Source organism: Paramisgurnus dabryanus, chromosome 15 (genome assembly GCF_030506205.2).
Source record: "Paramisgurnus dabryanus chromosome 15, PD_genome_1.1, whole genome shotgun sequence".
Classification (NCBI taxonomy): Eukaryota; Metazoa; Chordata; class Actinopteri; order Cypriniformes; family Cobitidae; genus Paramisgurnus; species Paramisgurnus dabryanus.
This window is the reverse complement of record NC_133351.1, coordinates 7,252,311-7,273,375: the sequence shown is the minus strand read 5'-3', so window position 1 is coordinate 7,273,375 and position 21,065 is coordinate 7,252,311. Positions and strand designations below refer to the sequence as shown.

At 38.5% G+C, this 21,065-nt stretch overlaps 1 protein-coding gene across 9 annotated transcripts in view; it reads right to left on the bottom strand.

The window, feature by feature from the left end:
• Positions 1-21,065, bottom strand: part of ttn.2 (titin, tandem duplicate 2) — a 174,128-nt gene that overhangs the window by 122,688 nt on the left and 30,375 nt on the right. For 8 of the 9 annotated variants that reach the window (XM_065252143.1, XM_065252149.1, XM_065252147.1 and 5 more), the window contains 15 exons: positions 7,493-7,771; positions 6,791-7,354; positions 6,273-6,554; positions 5,907-6,185; positions 5,213-5,494; positions 4,830-5,108; positions 4,429-4,716; positions 3,280-3,558; positions 2,892-3,173; positions 2,511-2,789; positions 2,126-2,404; positions 1,347-1,625; positions 960-1,247; positions 469-747; positions 84-365 (listed from right to left, as the gene is read on the bottom strand). In XM_065252143.1, coding sequence (XP_065108215.1) covers positions 84-365; positions 469-747; positions 960-1,247; positions 1,347-1,625; positions 2,126-2,404; positions 2,511-2,789; positions 2,892-3,173; positions 3,280-3,558; positions 4,429-4,716; positions 4,830-5,108; positions 5,213-5,494; positions 5,907-6,185; positions 6,273-6,554; positions 6,791-7,354; positions 7,493-7,771 — 4,500 coding nt within the window. Of the gene's footprint in view, positions 1-83; positions 366-468; positions 748-959; positions 1,248-1,346; positions 1,626-2,125; positions 2,405-2,510; positions 2,790-2,891; positions 3,174-3,279; positions 3,559-4,428; positions 4,717-4,829; positions 5,109-5,212; positions 5,495-5,906; positions 6,186-6,272; positions 6,555-6,790; positions 7,355-7,492; positions 7,772-8,455; positions 12,248-21,065 lie in introns of all 9 variants that reach the window. The other variant, XM_073812031.1, reaches the window with a different exon arrangement.

The following is a 21,065-nucleotide window of genomic DNA, read 5'->3' as shown; positions in this document are numbered from 1 at the left end:
GAAAGAAGAAAAACATGGAATGTAATTACCCATGTTCCAATCATACACCTGTACAACACCTGTAAATTAGACCACGCACTAACCTTTTACTCTTAGCTCCATACTACAGCTCTCACTGCCTGCGTCATTACGTGCTTCACAGTAGTAAACTCCACTGTCTTTGATATCGCTGTTGCTTATCTCAAGCCGTGCCAGAGAATCAATAAAAGTTATTTTATGTTTGTCACTCTGACTTATTTCATTCCCTTCTTTAAACCAGTATGTGTCTATTTCTGGAGTGCCTGTAACCTGGCATTCAAAAACTACTAGTTGACCAGGTTTAACCACTGACATTTTTTCAGGCTTGCGGGTAAATTTGGGAGGTTCTGTAAAAATTTAAACAAAATAAATACTTTTAGCATTTCAAGTTATGAGAAGCAAAATTTTAGGTGAGGCCAAAATTTTTGTTAAAATGACTTAGGTGAAAACCTTTTACGAAGAGTGTTGCTTGGCAAGCATCTGATCCGACATCATTACTTATTTCGCAGACATATTCTCCAGAGTCTGAGGGCTTAGCAAAAAAGAGCTCTAGTGAGCTGGAGGTGTCCGCTTTCTGAATGGAACAGTCAATTCCTGATGAGACTTCTTTCTTATTTCTAAACCATTTAATGGTCAGGGGAGGTGTTCCAGACAGGAGCACATTAAACTGCACTTTGGATCCAGGTATAACATCTTGTGATTCAGGTCTTTCAATGATTGAAGGAGGTTCTGCATATAAAAGGGAAACATTTGGTTGTTCTATTTAATCTACACCATAGCAATTTGGCAAAACTTTAGTTTGCCAAGTAAGAACTGTTTCTTGATTAATATCTTATGAAACAACATGGTGAAATCACGTTTACTAAAGAAATTCTAGATAAAATTAGGAAGTATGCGCAGAATTAAGAATTTACTCAAAAAAGAAAAGAATATTTGCAAACCTTTAACATTCAGCGTGGCTGAACACTGGGCAGTGCCTGCCTGGTTTTTAGCAATACAGGTATAACTGCCACTGTCTGAGCTATCAAGATGACTGATTTCCAAAGACGCTGCATTCTCAAAGAAAATGCATTTGTGTTTCTCATCAGTCTGTATCTCCTTGTTTTCCTTAAACCAAGTGAGAGTTATAGGAAGAGATCCAGAGACCAGACACTCCAGCTGTGTAAAAGATCCTTTTATACTTTCCGTTGCCTTCAATTTTCTTGTGAAAGAAGGCTTGATTATTTGATCTGTTGCAGTAAAAGGCAAATAAAGGTTTAGTGTTAATCGAATATTTCCTACAGATCAGTTAAATAGAAATTCAGCATGCTTTCCCCTAACATACTAACCTAAAACAGTCACAACGGCCTCACAAGTGCTCCTTCCAGCATCATTTGAAACCTCAAATATATATTCTCCACCATCACTCTTCTCGGTAGAAAGTAATTTTAATGTGGACTTTGTATCGGTACTCTGTACTTTGTATTTTCTACCTGATGTCAACTCCTTTCCATCCTTTAGCCATTTTGCTTTAAGAACTTTGGAACCAGAATATCTGCACTCAAGAGTTGCAGGATCACCTACTGTGACACTAAGAGACTTGGCTGGCTCTGTGATGTTTGCAGGTTCTGCAATTATAGTGAAACATATTATAAGGTTAATTGTTAATAAATGTCAGAATCGATTGACAGCCCTGATTCACTCTTATAAATAAAGTTGTTTCACAATGCCACAGAACAGGTGTCTCCAATCCTGCTCCTGGTGAGCTACTGTCCTGCAGACTTAAGTTCCAACTCAGCTCCAACACAACTATCTGTAATTATCAAGCAACCCTGAACATCTTGATTATCTGCTTCAGCTGTGTTTAATTAGGGTTGGAGGTCAAATCTGCAGGACAGTAGCTCACCAGGAGCAGGGTTGGAGACCCCTGAAATTTAAGAACATTTTTTTTTGCTAAATGGTTCCATAAAAACGAACCTTTGACTAAATAGTTCTTTAAGGAACCAAAAATAGTTCTTCTTTCACATCGAAATGAAGAACCTGTTAAGCAACTTTTTGTGTATAGCATAATTCTTTGAGGCCTGAGATCAAAAAATAAAAAATGTGTATTAAAACTATTACAACACACCTTTTACCCCCAGTACTGCTGTACATTTCTGGCTACCAGCTTCATTCTGAGCTTGGCAAGTATACTTTCCACCATGTTTTAACTGTACACTAGAAATGTGTACCACTGCGGTGAGGTTCTCGAATGATATCTGAACATGCTCAGATTCTTTGATCTCGTGGTCATCTTTCATCCAAGAGACGGTCATGGGCAATGACCCTTTTAGAACACACTGTAAGGAAATGTCTCCGCCAAGAATGACATCTGTATTATCCATCTTCTGCACAAATGATGGTGGCTCTGATTTAAGAATATTAATGTAAGATGTTACTATCATAATGTTCAAATGCAGCACTGTACCTTCATGCAAAACAATGAAATCCAAGAATTTCCTGTTCTTACTAACCTTTCATTGCAACATGAAAATCACATGAGGCCTGCCCTACTTCATTTGCTACAGTGCATTGATATTTGCCAGCATCTCCAGGTTCAAATTTCAGAATCTGAAGATTTGCTACATCATTTGTCAGGCTTATGATGTGCCTCCTATCATTTCGAATCTGCTTTGAATCTTTGAAACAGGATATCTCGAAGGGAGCTGAGCCTGACAACATTCCTTCCAACACAACATCGGTGCCCTTAACAATTTCTTTGGATTCAAAAGGTTTCACAAATGCAGGAGGTTCTATAATAAGAAAGAACCAGTTAGCTCACCAAGTAATGTTAACCAATTATGTTAAGAAATGTCTTTAACATCATTGGAAAGTAGGTTAAACTCAGAACAAACCTTTGACTGTAACCAAGCAACTACAACTATCACTGCCAGCTTCACTTGATGCTTGGCAAATAAAATCTCCACTGTCTTCAACACAGCAATGGGCAATCTTTAGTGTAGCAACTGAGTCAATGAAGGTCATTTGATATTTGTCATTTGAACTGATTTCAGTCTCATTCTTAAACCATCTAACAATGATCTCTGGGCTGCCAGTCACTTTACATTCCAAAGTTGCAAGACTCCCACTTAATACTAGTTTAGTCAAGTCAAGCTTAATCACAAATTTAGGAGGTTCTAAAAAAGAGAATAAAGATTAAAATTAAGAATCATAAAATGATAAAGGAATCACATTCTGAAAAAAATTTGATTAAAAAAAATCAACAAGAGTAAGAAACAGCACCTTTTACAAATAAAGTAGCGGTGCATGACACCTTTCCAGCATCATTTGACACCTGGCATGTGTATTGCCCAGAATGAGATGGCTTCACAGAATGTAGCTCCAGTGAACTTGAGTTGGTTTCTTTCTTGATGAAACAAGTTCCTCCAGTTAACATTTCTTTATCTTCTTTGAACCATTTAATAACAAAGGGTGCTGTCCCAGTGAAAGCAGCTTTCAGGACAACTGTAGATCCTGGTACAACATCTTGGGATTGAGGTGTCAAGGTGAAGACTGGAGGTTCTAAAGTTTGTTTAAGAGGGTTGGGAAAGAGGTCAGTTTAATAACACAATTTATTTCAAAATGACTGCAAGTATACTGTAAATAAATAATTCAAAGTGTTTACTTTACTTTACTCTTTCCCCGCCATTGACGAGTTAATATGTCAATTAAGAGAAAACACTTGCCAATGGCACGTTTTTTTCTGGTAATCCGTATTTCCGCTATTATCCATCAAGTGGCGCTTTTACCCAACTTATAAAACCCAGAAGTATGGTAGGGTAGGGTAGTGGTTCTCAACTCCAGTCCTCGCCCCCCCAGAATGTTTTAGATGTCTCCTTATATGAAACACCTGATTCCACTCATTAGGCTCCTTCCAGAATGTTTGAAACTTTTCCTTAATTAACACACTTACAAGCTAATTAACTGAATCAAGTGTTTTATATATGGAGACATCTAAAATGTTCTGGGAGGGCCTGAGGACTGGAGATGAGAACCACTGCCTTAGGGGCAAACAGTTCAAACTCCATGTATGTTTTGAGGATCGCTCTGAATCGGATCTCTATCAAAAGTCCTTTACAAAAATGGAATTATCTCAGCTTTTTGTGCAAAAAAATTTATTTTTGAAGAAACCTACCCATATCTGAGAGGTAATAGAAAGAGAACAAATAAAAATAGAATTGAAAGTTTTTTGTTTTTTTGAAGAAAGATGGTCTATTCTTTAATTTGATATATTGTATGTTTATATGTAAAGAAGAACATTCTCTGGAAATGTTTGTGAAAATCATAAAAATGCTGGCGCTGGCTGGCAACTTTTATAAAAAAAAACGCTGCTGGGGAAAGAGTTAAGTAATTATATAACTCTAAAATATGAGCTACAGCTAATTTGCTAACCTTTAACAGAAACAGTTCCACTTGTTTCACTGTGTCCTGCAGGATTAGTTGCACGGCATGTGAAAACCCCAGCATCTGATGTCTCTAAATCAGCTATTTTCAGTATAGCAGTGTTTTCATGCTTTTCAATTTGATATTTTGCTCCAGTTGTAATGTCTTTGCCCTCTTTAAACCAAGATATTGTTATGGGCTGGGATCCTGACACCTTACATTCCATCAGAATACTGCCCCCAACATTACCATCTACCTTTTTAAGAATTTTTGTAAAAGTTGGGGGAATGATTTTATCTGCTCAAAAGAAGTAAAATGTTTGTTAAAAAAACATTCAAAACTCAAATGCTGTATAAAATCATGGACATAAATATTCAGTTTAAAGAGAAAGAAAGAAGAGTAAGACTAACCAAGAATACTGATCGAGCAAGAGCATTGCTCCTTTCCAACACGATTTGAAACTTCAACTTTGTATTCAGAACTATCTCCTCTCTCTGCCGAGAGAATTTTGAACACTGCTACATTGTCTTTAAAGGAGATTTTGTATTTTCGGCTCCCTGTAACCTCTTTGCCATCTTTAAACCATTTTACTTTGAGATCTGGACTTCCTGAAACTGTGCACTCCAGAGTCGCAGTGTCCCCTGCTGTCACGCTGATGGAAGGTGGTTTCTCAACAAACCTAGCTGGTTCTTTTGACAGAAAGTACATACATAAATTAACAAGTTATACTAATACAGTGCTAAATTAATTATAATTTTGAGATATTGTGATTTGCTTATGATTTTATTCTAACCTTGAACTAATATGGTGGCCTCGCATTTTTGTTTTCCAGCCTCGTTTTCAGCTTGACATGTATATTTTCCACCATGATTTATGGCAACATTTGCTATTGCCAAAATAACAATGTTGTTTTCAAAAGATGTGGTTATATTAGGATCATCATTTCTAAGTAGCTCAGAGTCTTTGAACCACTGTACTGCAATGGGTGCAGAACCCTTAAGAGATCCCTGCAGTTTTACACCGCTGCCCAAAACTGCAGTTGTGTTCTCAATTTTCTTTACAAAAGATGGTGGGTCTGCATAAAAGAGAGCATATTTGAAAATGTATATGAGTTAAAACATTGACCTAAAAAAAATTGTAAGACCAGCAGCCTTCAACAATAGGTCCACCAAACTAAACGCTAAAATTCAGCTTGATATCTCTCCAACAATATGGAGCGGTTTCCCGGACAGGGTTTAGATTAATCCAATACTAGGGCTTAGTTATTCTGGGACTAGGTAAGCCCTGTCCAGGTAACCACCCCTAAATGTATCCAAGTAAAAGTGCAATATGTATATGACAATGTTTATCCATGATTCTACGTCAATAATGAAATGTTGCACTTATTTAAATATAACTTATAAATATAGGCTTGAAATTCAAGAAAATTTGTGGTTCCTAAATGTGGAAGACCCCTGGTTTAGACTATTAATATTAATTGTACCAACCTTTCAGTTTCACTACCGCTTTTGTAGTAATTTTACCAACATCATTGGAAATGCTGCACTGGTAATCTCCAACATCTGCAGTTTCAAATGATTTGATTTCCAAATATGTAACTGTGTCCTTTGATACAATATTGTACTTCTTATCAGTGGATACTGGATTTTTACTCTTAAACCAGGTCACTTCAAATGGAGCAGTTCCTGTAACTTCACATTCAAGCAGGGCTGTGCACCCCTTGACAACCTCCACCATATGCAATTCCTTTTTAAAGGCAGGAGGTTCTAAGAATGGAGCAATAAGATTTAAGATCACTTAAATAATACAAGAACAATAAAATAAGAAGCAAGAACCATGAGCATGAGCATTACCTTTTACAGTTACTTGACTGCTACAGCTTTCACAGCCAGCCTCATTCATCACTTCACAAGTGTAGTTTCCACTATCAGACTCAGACAAGTTAGTAATTTCAAGAGTGGCTTGACCGTCTTTAAAAGTGATTTTGTGTTTTTCAGAAGAACTAAGTGGCTTGTCATTCAAAAACCAAGTCACATGGAGTTCAGGGGATCCTTTAACAGTACATAAAAGACGTGCTGACATTCCTTGCTTCCATAAGATCTTGGGCTCCAACTTTTTAACAAATGCGGGGGGTTCTAAAAATAAAATGTAATGTAAGATAAATAGATTTTGTAACTGTTTAAAAGAAAAAGATAACTGAAAAAGAGACAAAGGACAAGTGAAAAAGCAGAGAGAAAAGATGATAATAATCAAGTTGCAGTACTTCTTGGCAAAGAGGCATCAATTGATTGTTAAGCTTTGTCACCTCTGTCAAAGCAATACAAACACACAAATTTTGAATTTAGCATGGGCATTAATCATACAGTCTTACCTTGCACTCTTACAACAGCAGAGCAACTGCTGCTTCCTGCATCATTTGCAGCAGTACAGGTATATTCACCCGTGTCTTTCAGTTTGGCCTTTGGAATTTCAAGACTAGCCACTTTTTCCTCAAAAGATAGTTTACAATCCATTGTATTATGGAGTTTTTTGCCCTCCCTCATCCAGACGACAGTCACACCTGTATCTTCGTCTACTTGACACTCAAGGCGTAGTGGGTTTCCCACAGCAAAAGTGGTCGACTTAAAACTCTTCACAAAGCTGGGTTTGTCTACAACCCAAAGTTCAGTGTAGCACGTAGCTGTGCCCACACTGTTGGTGGCTTTGCAAAGGTATGTTCCCTGATCGCTCTGCTGTAGATTCAAGATTTCAAGACAGTACTTGTTTTTGTCAGTGGATGCTTTGTAGTGATCATCAAGTGAAATGGCAATATTGTCTTTGTGCCAGACAACAGTCATGGGTTCGGAACCTGCAATAACACACTGAAATTTCGCTTGCTTGCCCACAAATAAAGTCATCGAATCTGGCTTCGATACAAACTCTGGTGGGAACATCTCTATAAAAGTCAGAGCAAAAACAAACAAAAAAAAAATATATATATAAATATATCAATAGCTGTGGCAACACATTACAATACACAGGAGACAATTATAATACAAGAGGAGCAGCAAAGAATAAAAAGTTGTTTTCTTACCTGTCACGCTTAGCCTAGCAGAACAGCTGTCAGTTCCATGTCGGTTTGAAGCTTTGCAGGTAAATTCTCCAATTTCAGCCACTGATGGGCTCAAGAGCTCCAGAGATGAAGTGTAATGATAGCTGATAATCCTGAATTTGTCACTATCTCTAATCTCAGAACCAGATTTGAACCACTTGAATGTTACACCTGGAGCCTCCTCAATCTCACACTGAAACTTTGCAGGGCTGCCAACACTGACCTCCAGATTTTGGATTTTTTGCCTGAAAACAGGTGGCACTGAATTGTGCGCACAAATGGAAAACAAATTAGTACACCCTGACTTGTTTGCGGACAAAATTACACATAAGCATGATTAACAGAAACCATTGCGACTGGCACTTTCACTTGAAATGTTCTACAGAAACATTTACTACAATGTTAATTAACTTAAGCCTATCCACTTAATATTAAACTACTAATCTTCAGAAGTGTAGACATTTTTTAAAAAGTGCCAGTTGCTGTGGTCACTTTAATGGAGAAGTGAAGAAATATTCCACGATTGATTGTAAATTGCTTTGGTGATCTTGCTGGTGATGTGGAAGAAAAGACATTGAATGAAGAGTGAAATAATGACTTGACATCCAAACATGCAAAGAGGGAAAGAATGGGGGTGCTTAATGTAACATTTCATATGATCACTTCCAAGGTGGATGAAATACAACATGGAATACTCTGTAAATGAAGAAGGAGATGAACATTGGAATGACACTGAAAGATCCAGCAGGTTAAGAGGTGGTGTGAAGTGGAGTCATGCTTGCGCTTCGGTGGGGTGAAAACTCTTTTAAATAAATGCAGGAATATATTCTATTAAAAGTGAGAAACACTAAGAAATGGTGTATTCAATGATATGTGATTTAGCAATGAACGCCAAGAGTTAGTCACGTGTAGCATGGGATGGAAAAATAATCCCATAAATCCAACCTCTTGGGACCACTGTGAGGTGGGAGGATGTTGAAGACTTGCCAGCTTCGCCTACAGCCTCACAAGTATATTCTCCTTGATGATCCTTCATAACTTTGATGATTACTAGTGTGTACGTGTCATGGTCTTTAGAACACTTGAACTCTTTGCCAGATTTAATTGATTTCCCATTGAAAAGCCAATTTACTTTCTTTACATGCCTTATTGTCAATGTAAATTTTGCCTCAGAATGTTCTTCTATTACCATATCTTCCAAATTACTTTCAAACATTGGGTAACCCTCTGTAACTTCTTCCTTTTCTAACTTCATAAATGCTTCAGATATAAATTCCTCCGTTTCCTCCTTCCTCTGAACAAAGACAGCAGACTGTTCAGTTGGAGCTGGCCCCAGGACCAATTCAGTTGTTATACCGGCAGCTCCTACATCTCTCTCATGTTTTTTTACTGTCACAGATCTGGTTTCTCTTTGATCAACATGGATAGACTGTTGGACTTCAATTTTTGATTCACTTGTCACCTGAACCATTGACTGCTGCATAACACTTTGCTCATTTGCTGTTACAGACTGAAAAGAGGATTTGGCCACTGTTTTCAAAGCTGCAGATTGAGATTTTGGTGATGTGAAAGGCTCTGCATTTTCTGTTAATCTCACCACCTCCACCACAGGTGAAAAAAGTTCTTTTGAAGAAGCCTGGCTAACCTGTAATCTTTGGGGCCTGTCAATTTGCATAGTGCCTGGCTGCTCAGAGGTCAGAACCTGCTGTTCCCTATAGACAATTGAATAGAAAGCAGCTTGAAGTTCATTCTTGAGATCAGCTGACTGAGGATAGTCTCCTTCAAAAGCAATTGTAATTTCAAGTGGTGCACTTGCACTTGTAATAAGATATGTGAACATGAGATACTTGGGTTCTCTCCTTTCTTTTACCTCATGAACCTCCACAGATCCTAAGGTCTCCACCACATCTGCCAAGATCAAGGTTTGGTCAGAAGCCACAGCAGTTGCAAGTGCATCTTTTAACTGATGCTTAATGTCCAAAGTGTGTGGTTTTGGAGCTGGAATAACAAAAGTAAGCTCTTTGGGTAGTGTTTGGCTGTCTCTTGATTCTGATACTAAAAGAGTCCCCATCTTCTGCTTAGTGACAATTGCTGTGGTTGTTTCAGATTTTGTTATTTCCTGAGACAGCTCACCTTTGATTACATGCTTTTCTTCCATTAATACTGACTGCCTAACAGACTGTCCTTCTTGAATTTGGACTGCATAATCTTGCTCTGTGGCCTCAAGAACAATGCTGCTCTCAGTTGAAATTGCTTTTTCCTCAACGTGAATTAGTTCAGATGGGATTTTGGGTTCAAGGTTAGTTTTAGAAACACATTTCTCAATTGTTCCTATGTTTTCTGTGTGACCTTCCTCAATATCATGACTTTCTGACACAGATGGCACATGTACAATATTCCAGCGATCTTCTTTCTGAACTATGGCACGTTGCTGTTTAATATCACTTACAAATGGGGTTTCCTTCGGTAACGGCACAGGTTCTGAGAATACTTGAAGAATACTTTGTGGTTTGGGTTCTTTTCTGATTTCAGACTGGACGCCTGTTACAGACATATCAAGTTTTTTACAATAATCTGCTGTATGCTCCCTTTTCTCCTCTGTGCCTGCAGCATGTTGGCGGGCTTTTTCTTTTCTCTGTACCGCCACTTGTTGGTCTGGCCTTTCAGTTGAGATTATACCTTCTTTTGACAATGTATTGTCTAAATGGACTTCCTGAAGATGCAAAGGAGCAGGAGATTCCCTACAGGGCTCTATGTTAAGTTCTATTTCTCTTGCTGGGAACTGAGATGACTCTTCACACGTAACAGTTTGCTGTGGGTCCACTGAGACTGTATGTTTACGAATTGGGCTTTTTTGAGCAGTTGCTTTCTCGGGGCTTGGTTTCTCGCTGCTGAATCTACCTTCAGTTGGAAGAATATCCTGATCTGTAAAGACCTGTAAATGCAGAACTTGGTCCTGTTCTCTTTGGTATGGCACTGAAATCGCACTGTCTAAACCTGGAATCAAACTTGACTTATCAGCTTGAAGTGGATGTATTTCCTCTGCAACAAGGGCTGATTTTAATACACTGTCTTTAACTAGAGATGCAGTCTCCTCAACAGGCCTGTGCATAGATAACTTCTGTTCTTTTGATAAGGTTTGAGTAGTCTCATTAACTGAAAGTACAACCGGTTTTGTTGATTCTGTCTTAACAGATGATTGAAAAGAGTCAAGTGTTGACAGTTCAATAGAGTGGCCCTCTGTGATTTGTTGTTTCTCTGTTGAAACTGCACTATAACGAATTTTAACTCCCTCTTTCACTTGGTATCCTTTTTCCTGCTGCGTATGTGGTATAATTTGTGAATGTTCTTTAACAATTGGAAGTTTTGTCTCAACTTGATGACTAGATATTGGAAATTTGGGCTCAGGGGCTGGCTTGATCTTTTCTCCTTCACTACTTGATAATGGCTCAGCTTTGACAATGGTCAGTGAGGTCACACTCTCAGTTATGGCAGACATTAGCTGTGACTGATGCTCTTCTGCAATTTCAAGCTCTGTGACCTCAGGACTTTTGATCCGATCAAAGTGTTGTTCTGTGAAGCCTTGGCTTTCCTGAACAGCTGAGGTCATGGCAGCCATATGGAGCTGTTTCAAAGGGGTTGCTACTACTGCTTCTGGCTGGGATGAAGCAGAAATTATGCCCTCATGCACATCATGTGACTGTAACACTGCAGCTTGATGAGTTACCTGCTCCTTGTGCACAGTTGCGGCGGAAATATCCAAGTCATGCAGAGTGTCGACTTGCTCACTTTCTATTGTTTGCTTGTCTTCTGTACCAATGGTGTAAATTACCTGGTTACCTCCCTGTAGACTAGCACCAATCTGTCCAGGAAGGCTAACACTGTACAAGCGCGATTCCGTGGCTTGCTCAGTCATGGACACCTTATAACTTTTCTGCTCCTGAACTAACTGTTGTTGATGAAATACAGAGACTTTTTTGTGGAATACAATCAATTCAGCACTGCAGCTGGCCTCCTCTAAGGTATTGGCAGCCTTGCATGTGTAAAGCCCACTGTCCTTCTGCTGGATGTCATTAATGATAAGAAAGCCGGAGCCATCTGGGTTACTTACAATCGTGCAATTTTGGCTTGACTTAATTTGTTGATTACCCTTAAACCACTGAACATCAGGGTGTGGAGCTCCAGTAACTCTGTACTGAAATTTCACGTCACTGCCCTCTACACATTGCACCGGCTGAATTTGTGTGGTAAATCGTGGTGGCTCCCCTGGTATTTTAAACATTTGTTCCACCCATTTTTCTGCTGATGATAAATGACTTAATTCTACCTTTAAAATGGTCTTGCAGGTGGTTTGACCAAATCTATTACTGGCAATACATGAATATTCTCCCTCATACTCTTTCTTGACTTCTGTTATTATTAGAGTGTACTCATTTCTGTCTTCAACAAATTTATAAACTGAAGAAGAAGTAATAGCCGTACCATTGTGGAACCACTGAACCTTTGGCTTTGGAAAACCAGACACTGTGACAGTAAACCTAACCGAGTCTCCTACAGTAACTTCAGCAGGCATAAGCTTGGATTCAAACACAGGTTTTTCCTTTTTCCTCTCTAACGAACTAGAAAAGCGTTTTTGCTCAGGCTTGAGTTCAAGTGTTTTAGATTTTTCAGGTAATTGCAGGGATGTGCTGTAGGTTTCATCCTCTTCTTCAGTCTTCACAGTCAAACTAGAAAACTCTGTATGAAAATAATGGGATTAAACAATCATCAAAATATTCTTAAATCAAGGATGAAGATAGAGCTCAAACAGCATTAGTCAAGAAGCGGGCATAAAATGCCCTTAAGAGGTGAAATAAAATAAAATGCAGCATACTGGTAATTTTTTATCATCATTTTATTTACTTTTTAATACATGTTATTACAATAAGAAGGCAGAACAGCACATATACATTTAAAATAACACTAAGACACAGCATTTTTATCTCTATTAAACTAGGTTAAATCAAACTACTTTAATAAAGAAAATAAAAGTCATTTGATGAATCATATGCAAGATTTAATTATTATTTTCATGTTATATTTCAACTAGTTTGAGTACTGCTATAGTTTAATATTTTATTTACACCTATTTGAACATTTAACCCATAATCTTTAAGAAAAACAATATCATACTATACAAAAAACTGGTACAATTAAATTCCACTCTATCCTGACTTCCTAATGCTGCAAATCACCATTTGTATCATCATAATCCTATTGATACAGAATATTTTACGTAAAAGAAATCTCTTCTTTGACCAAATCTGAAAACTTGTATTAGTCTTTTTTAATTTTTTAATACATAATTAAGTCAAAAAAAAAAAACATTAACCAGAAAGAAAAACACAAAAAGGGAAAAAATAATCTGTTCATGCAGTTTTAATTTAAACAAAAGAAAAAACATGTATGATTCAACTTGCATGTAGATCTGCTACACTGGTCATGCATTTTGAAGAAAAAACGAATAAAATGATAAAATCTGTACTTAATGCCTGTTTAAAGGCAAAGAAAATTATGCTAATGTTTTAAGGTGGGGCCATCAAAAGACTAATGTAATGTTGCATTCATTTAATTTAATGTATTTAAATAAACTATAACAAAGCTTTTCAATTTCCACTTTGCCACCAAGAAAAAGAAAAGAAAAACTTAAAGACTGCAGCATAAAGGTGTATCAGGAGTAACAATTTCAGGGCTTTTTAATAAATTAAATATCAATAATTTAAAAATATATAGCACTGAAAATGTATTTTAATTGCAGGTTTATAAATAATATCACAATATTTTACAAATGTAATACATTATGTACTACAATATATCTATTAGAGGTAAACAAAACAACAAACTTGTCTGACACTCAGGAACCACGCTTTTAGACTACCATAAAATTAAAATACCTTTAACAAAGATGTGGTTTCAGTGTAACCAGCATTGTTTTGGATAACACATTTGAATTCTCCAGCATCACTATGAGTTACATTTGTTATAAGTAGATTGAAATGCCCTGATGCTTTTTCCTGGATAATATACCTAGCATTTTTTACAGGAGCACCATCCTTGTACCACTCAGCTGTAGGGTTTGGTTTGCCACTTACTAAGCATTGAAGCATGACAGGTGTACCTATAGCAGCAGTGATGTTTTGCAGTGGGATTATACATTTTGGTGCTATTTCAGTGACTTGAAATTGAAAACTACAAGTGTTTGTTGATTTGCCTTTGAATTCTATTTTGTCATCTTTTGATGGTTCAGCAAAGACATCAAAGTTAATACTAACATATTTTTCTCCTTGCTCACTTGTCTCATTATCTGTAAAAGCAACCAGTCTAACAGCTTTCTGAGACTCATCAATTTCCTGTTGAAACTCAAATTCAAGCTCTATCTCTGATGTTTGTTCACCATCAAATGATGAATTCCCAACAACCAAGTCAAACTTCTGGGGCTGAACTTTTGCACTACCAAGAGACACAGCAGTTAGTTCCCTTCCCCTTGTCTTACCTGAGAATAATTGTGGGTTCATAACTATAAGTGAAGCTCTACAAACGGTTTCACCAACAACATTAATGGCTCTACATGTATAGATGCCACTGTCGTGAGTGTTGGCTTTGAGAATTTTCAAAAAGTGATTATCACCATCTGAGGAGAAGATATACTTTTTCTTATCCATGTGAATCTTTATATTGCCTTTGTACCATGACACAATCGGAGAAGGAATACCCATTAAAGAGCATTCAAACATTACATTTGTGTTTTCTGGAGTTTCAATGTCATAAATGGGGTTTATAAAACGTGGTGGCATTTCTGTAACTTCAAAGGCTATTTGTAAGTCATCACTTTCTTGAGTAATAAAATCCACAGCCCCTTCTTCAAACATGCTTGGCAGAACATCAAGGGATATGATCATACTTTTGTTGTCAGCAGCATACTCTGGTATAGTGACAATTTTGACCTGCTTTTCAAACTCTTTAACCTCATTTTCATCTAACTCAACTTCTAACAAGATTTCTTGAGGAGATGGAGACCTTGAAGGATCTTCATCCTCCTCAACATCAAACTCAATGACATGTTGATGGGTAACAGCAGGAGGGGGTGGCATCTGCCTTGCTTCCTCGGATATAACAACAACTAAAGCAACACTTGTTGCCTCACCAACATAATTAAGAGCCTCACAGATATATTCACCTTGGTCAGCTTTTGTGACATTTTGAATTTCCAAGGCAATATTATCACCATCTCTTTCAATGCTAGTCCGCTTATCCTCCTTTAGCTCAGTTTTGTTTCTAAACCATTTCACCTCTGGAGTGGGTAGTCCAAATACTTCAGCAAAGAACCGTAAAGAATCACCTTCATAAATTCTTCTTTTTGTAAGTGGCTTAAGGAAAGCTGGAGGGATTCCCTGAACTTTTTCCTGAAGTGTCCCTAAACCTGGTAAACCATGCCTCTCTGAAGGAATCATACCTTCATCTATAGTAAAAACAGGAGGAGGAGTTTCAAAACCCTCATCACCTGGAGAACTGAGAAATTTAGATGGAGAAAATAAACCTTCACTGGAGCTAGATGGGGGTCTCTTAAGTCCCACAGGAGACAGTGGATACTCAGGAGGTGTCATGAAGCCCCCTGGCGTCTCTGAGGGGGTATGGAAACATTCAGGTGACTTCTGAATTTGAGACATTTCTGTGGATGAAGCTGGTGTGTAGAAACGTTCTATTTCTGCCATCTCCTCACTAAACGTGCTCCCTACTTCTATCGACATTTCTGATTCTGGTGACAAGGGCCTTCCCCAATCAGATGGTGGGTTATAATAGTCATAAACAGCACTAAAAGTTACTTCTTCTTCCTCTAGTTTGGGAGCATCAACAGTCACCAGCTTGGCCAGTTTTTGCTGTTGCTGTCGATGCGGTGTCTTCTCTGACAAAGAGTAATCAGCTGAATCAGACTGTACAACTCTATCAGCCTCAATTTTGGGTTTTACACTAACCAGTGTTGCCATACCTGAGGCTTTTATCATATCACTCTTCACATCAGCTGGACTAGCATCATCTTGTGGCTTATCATGAGGGCTCCTTCTTGCTCTTTGAGTGGAAATCGTACTTATTAATGGCTTTGTTATTTCAGGTGAGAGTGCAGTTTCATCAGCAAAGTCACTCTCTGCAATGTGACTATCACATGCCTGCTCCTTTGTATATCTTTGCTCAGCGGTGCTTTCTGTGCGTTTTTTAGGGTTAGAACTTAGTGTATCATTGTCTTTAGGGTTACTAATTTTCTCTGGCAATCTAGCCTGGGGTCTAACCAACGTAGGTGATTGCTGGACCTCAGTAACATTTGCCAAAGATACAAAATGGTGTGTGTCCACAAAATACATTATTTCCTCTGGCTTTTCTCGAGAAGCGTGTTGTGTGTTGTCTAGAACTACCTTTGTATCATCTGTGGGTTTTCCTAAATATAAGGTCTTAGCTGCAGACACAGGAGGATCTGCTTTAAACTCTGTCATGCTGCTTTTGCTAGGGCAAACTGAAGTTGTTTGCTTCACTTCATATTGCTCAGATTGAAGATCAACCTCAGGAATATCTTCAACAGGAAAATATGACTCATCCCTCGACTCAACAGGCTCATTCCTGAAAGCTGGTATTTCAAATGCTTGTTTTAACTTAGATACTTTAACATCTGCTCCAGATGACTGCAAACCACACCCTGATATTAGTGGCATATCCGATGTTGGCTTAATGGGCTTGGGTTTGGAAACATCCTCCTGAAGATAATGAGGTTCATCATTTTTGCCTATACCCTGATATTCATCAGATAATTTATCATAATCAAGAACCCCTTCACTTTTAAGAACACTGCTCATGTCTTTCAATGGTGTGGATGAACTTATTAAAGTCTTTGTTCTCACTCCACCACTTGCTGAAGATGAGTCAAAAGATCTTGCTTGGTTATCCACTTCTGACATGACAATGGATGAAAATCCAGAGTCCAGAGTTGTGGAACAAAAAGACACATCAGCAATACTTTCAACCTGTCCAAGTGTGTTAGATGCAATACATCTATATGTTCCAGCATCAAGATATGTAAAATTATTAATGTAAAGTCTGTATCTGTTGTCTTGTACCTCAAATCTATATTTTTTGGTATTTGGATCAAGGGAAATGCCATCATGAGACCATGTGGCTTCAAGGGTTGGCTCGCCAACTATTATGCACTCAAGCATAGTTGTCTGGCCTTCTAAAACACTAATGTTCTCTAGTTCTCTAACAACCTGAGGAGCTTCACCAACAACGTCAAAGGAAAATGTAAACTTATGCTTCACGGTTTGGGAGGTGATGTCATCAATGGGGGATTCTGAAGTTTTCTCAATGGGCTCGCATGTGTCCTTAACCTCATCGATCATTTCTAGCACTGGAGTTGGAGCAGTTACTCTGATCTCAACTGGTGAAGAGTGAATAGAGGATTCTGATGTTTTTGGTATATGGATGACTGCCTGGGGTACCTGCAATGTGTATTTGCTGTCCAGTTCAGGAGTCATTAGTGTCTTAAGTTCTTCATCTATAATTTCTTCTTCAGAAAACATGGACTCATCTGTCACTTTAACTACTTGAGGAGGCTGAACTTGGGACCTTGACTGATCATCAATTACTTTAAATATACAACATGTACTTGCTTTTCCATGTTTGTTTGCAATATTACAAGTAAAAACACCTTGATGGTTATAAGTTGGATAATAAATAGTCAGCGTTGATGAAGTTGCTTTGACACGGACATCAAAATCTGGGTCTTGCATTAGAGGCTGTCCATCTTTAAACCATGAAACAAATGGAGGGGGATCTCCCTGAAAATGGCAACTTAGTTCAGTCATTTCACCTCTCTTTACCACAACATCTGACAAAATTGCCAAAAATGTAGGTGCTTTGGGGTTTAATACTCCCGAAGACATCGTCCCTGCTGGAGGAACAACTTTAGGATTTTTGTGTCTAAAGATTGTTTTTTGGTGGTCTATTAGACCAGGTTCCTGTCTAGACAACGCGATATCTTTTGCATCACTATGGTGCTGCTGAGCTATACCTTCATGACCCATATATGGCCTTTTAAAATCTCTGGTCACATCTGTAGTGATTTTATCTGCTTCAAATCCTTCAAGCGTTTGATACAACTTTACTGTTGTTGGTGAAACTGTGGACATCAATATTGTCTCTGGTGTTATAGCAGAAGACTGTGGATTCTCTGCTAAGGCCCAATTAGATTCTAATTCAACACTTTCTTCTTGTTCAATTGGAATGTCTTGTTGCCAGTTTTTAATGCGTTTTGCTAGAGCCTCCTCCTCACTGACAAAATAGTCACTTTGAGTCCTTAACTTCTCACTGTCAGATGCAGATATGCTATCAGCTTTCCTAGGTGTTTTGGACTTATCGGTTACATGGGACTGAGAAGAAATATCACTGAAAAACCTTTCCTTTGCTGTTTTATGCGGTGACCTCCTATCCATCTCTTCCAATTTAACATCTTTATATGCTGCACCTTCTAATCCACTTTCTGAAACACCAACCAAATGTTTAACAGCCTTTTCTTGTTCAGTCTGAACATCTTGTTGCCATTTAATTATACGTTGGGCTAATGCCTCTTGTTCACTGACATGGGGTTCACCCACACTTTCTAACTCATTTATTCTTTCTCTTGATAAATGCAGCACATTCTCTGATAAGCGTTCACATGAACGTCTTTCTTTGAATGGGGATGTTGACGTCTTTGTCAGTGAGGAATCTCTTTCAGATTTTAAAGTTCCTGCCTCTTCCTTGTAAACTGGACCAACAGTTTTATGATAATAAGTGCCTTTTTCCTCTGACCATTGAGGCAAAACAGCCTGTGCTTGATCAATCTGAGAATCGTTTTGCCTTTTTTGAATACCCTGAGATAAGACCCGATCTTCATACTCTAAGCACTCACTCTCCTGGTTTCCCCTAAAAATGTTTTCCACAGGCATAGATCTCTGTTCTAATTCCTTTAAAGGAACTATTTTGCTAACACAATGCAGACCATCATCACCATAAAATGTTTCTTTCTTTGACTTTACTGCCTTAGCTCTTGCAGACTCTTTTTCTTCTGGTATCTCATGTGATGGGCAGATCTCCTGTCTATTGCTCACTTGTTTGGAAGCTTCTCCTGCCTCCAACCATTCCAACACAAAAGGATCTTTTGCTTTGACCTGGGCTTTATCATCCCTCTGTAGATCCTGCTTTTCTTTTTGAATGCGCTGAGCTAAGAACTGATCTTCGCCTTCTAAGCACTCACTCTCCAAGCTTCTTCCAGAGATGTTCTCAAAAGTCACAGGCCTCTCTTCTAAATTCTTTACAAGAACATTTTTACCTTTATATTGTAAACCATCACCAATACTTTTTTCTATTCTTGACTTTACTGTCTGTGCTTTCAAAGGCTCTCTGTAATCTGGCACCTCGTGTGAAGGCTTGATTGGTTTTGTATTGCTCACTTGTTTGAAAGCTTCTTCTGCCTCTAACGATTCCAGAACAAAAGGTTCCTTTGTTGTGACTTGGGGCTTTTTACCCCACTGCACATCCTGTTTCCTTATTTGAGTTTGCTGAGCAAAGAACCGATCTTCAACCTCTAAGGCCTCACTCCCCATGTGTTTTTCAGGCATGCTTTCATCAGGCAACTTTTGCTGTTCTAATTTCGGTACAAGACCATATTTACCGGTATGTTGCAAACCATAATTATCAAGATCTTTCTCTTTTGACTTCACTGCCTTAGCTCTAGGAGACTCTTTGTCTTCTGGCACATCATGTGATGGGCAGATCTCCTGTCTATTGCTCACTGGTTTGGAAGCTTCTCCTGCCTCTAACCATTCCAGCACAAAAGGATCCTTTGCCTTGACCTGGGCTTTATCATCCCACTGTAGATCCTGTTTCCTTTTTTGAATGGACTGAGCTAAGAACTGATCTTCACTCTCTAAGCACTCACTCTCCAGGTTTGTCTCAGGGATGTGCTCAACAAACAAAGCACTCTGTTGAAATTTCTGTACAGGCACATTTTTACCTTGATGTTGCACAGCATCAATATCAATATCTTTCTCTTTAGACTTCACTGCCTTAGCTTTTGGAGACTCTTTGTTTTCTGGCACATCTTGTGAAGGCCTGATCTCTTTGATATTGCTCACTTGTTTGGGAGCTTCGCCTGTCTCTAACCATTCCAGCACAAAAGGTTCCTTTGCCTTGACCTTAGCTTTATCATCCCAATGCACATCCTGCTGCCATTTTCTAATACGCTGAGCTAAGAACTGATCTTCACTTTCTAAGCACTCGCTCTCCAGGTTTTTCTCAAAGATGTTCTCAACAGACAAAGCTCTTGGTTCTATTTTCTGTATGGGAACATTTTTACTTGTATGTTGCAAACCATCATCATCAAGAACTTTTTCTTTTTTTGACATTCCTCTCTTTGCCTTTGGAGACTCTTTGTTTTCTGGCACCTTATGTGAAGGCCTGATCTCTTTAATGTGGCTCACTTGTTTGGAAGCTTCTCCCGCCTCTAACCATTCCATCATAAATGGATCCTTGGGCTTCACCTGGGCTTTTTCATCCCAAAGCACATCCTCCTGCCATTTTCGAATGCGCTGAGCTAGAAGCTGATCTTCACTCTCTAAGCACTCACTCTCCACATTTTTCTCGACAATGTCCTCAACAGACAAAGATCTTTGGTCTAATTTCCGTACAGGAATATTTTTACTTTCATGTTGCAGACCATCATCATCAAGAAATATTTCTTTCATTGACTTGACTGCTTTTGCTGGAGGCTTTCTGTCTTCTGGCATCTCATATGACGAGCTTATCTCCGGTGTATTGCTTAATTTTTTAGAAGTGTCTCCTGTTTCTAACCACTGCAAAACAAATGGTTCTTTTGCCTTGACCTGAGCCTTTTCATCCCACTGGCTATGAATTCTGGCACCATCATTTTTCTGTATTAAAATATCATATTCAATGTCCTTCTCTGCCACCTCTTTGGATATGATCGTTTGATCTACCTGTGTGTCAGATACATCAACCTCACTGTCTTTTCTTAATGTTTCTCGAGAAGAAAGTTCACCCTTCATCATTTGTAATGCCCTAGATCTTGACTGAGGTTCAAAAGAGTGTCTAACTCTTCGCTCTAATGATTGGGGGCCAAGTCCAGTAATTCTTTCCAGTCTACTCTGAAATTCTGCAGAATCTCTGGAACTTTCACCTTGCTCACCAGGGCGAACAACATGCTGAAGTTCTGGCAAAGTGGAAGGTTTAAGTTTAAGTCTCTCAACATAATCTGTGTAACAAGGTTCACTTGTAACAGATTCCACATCAAACTCAGATGAGGACATTGTAGATATAGACATTCTCTTTTTCTTTTTGACAGCCTTTTGCAAAAGACTGAGTTTAGCTTTAACCTCTCCATGAAGGCTGTCTGTGTCACTAAATCGATCACTGTACCTATCACTACACCTATCACTGAATTTATCACTAAACCTGTCACTGTATCGATCACGAC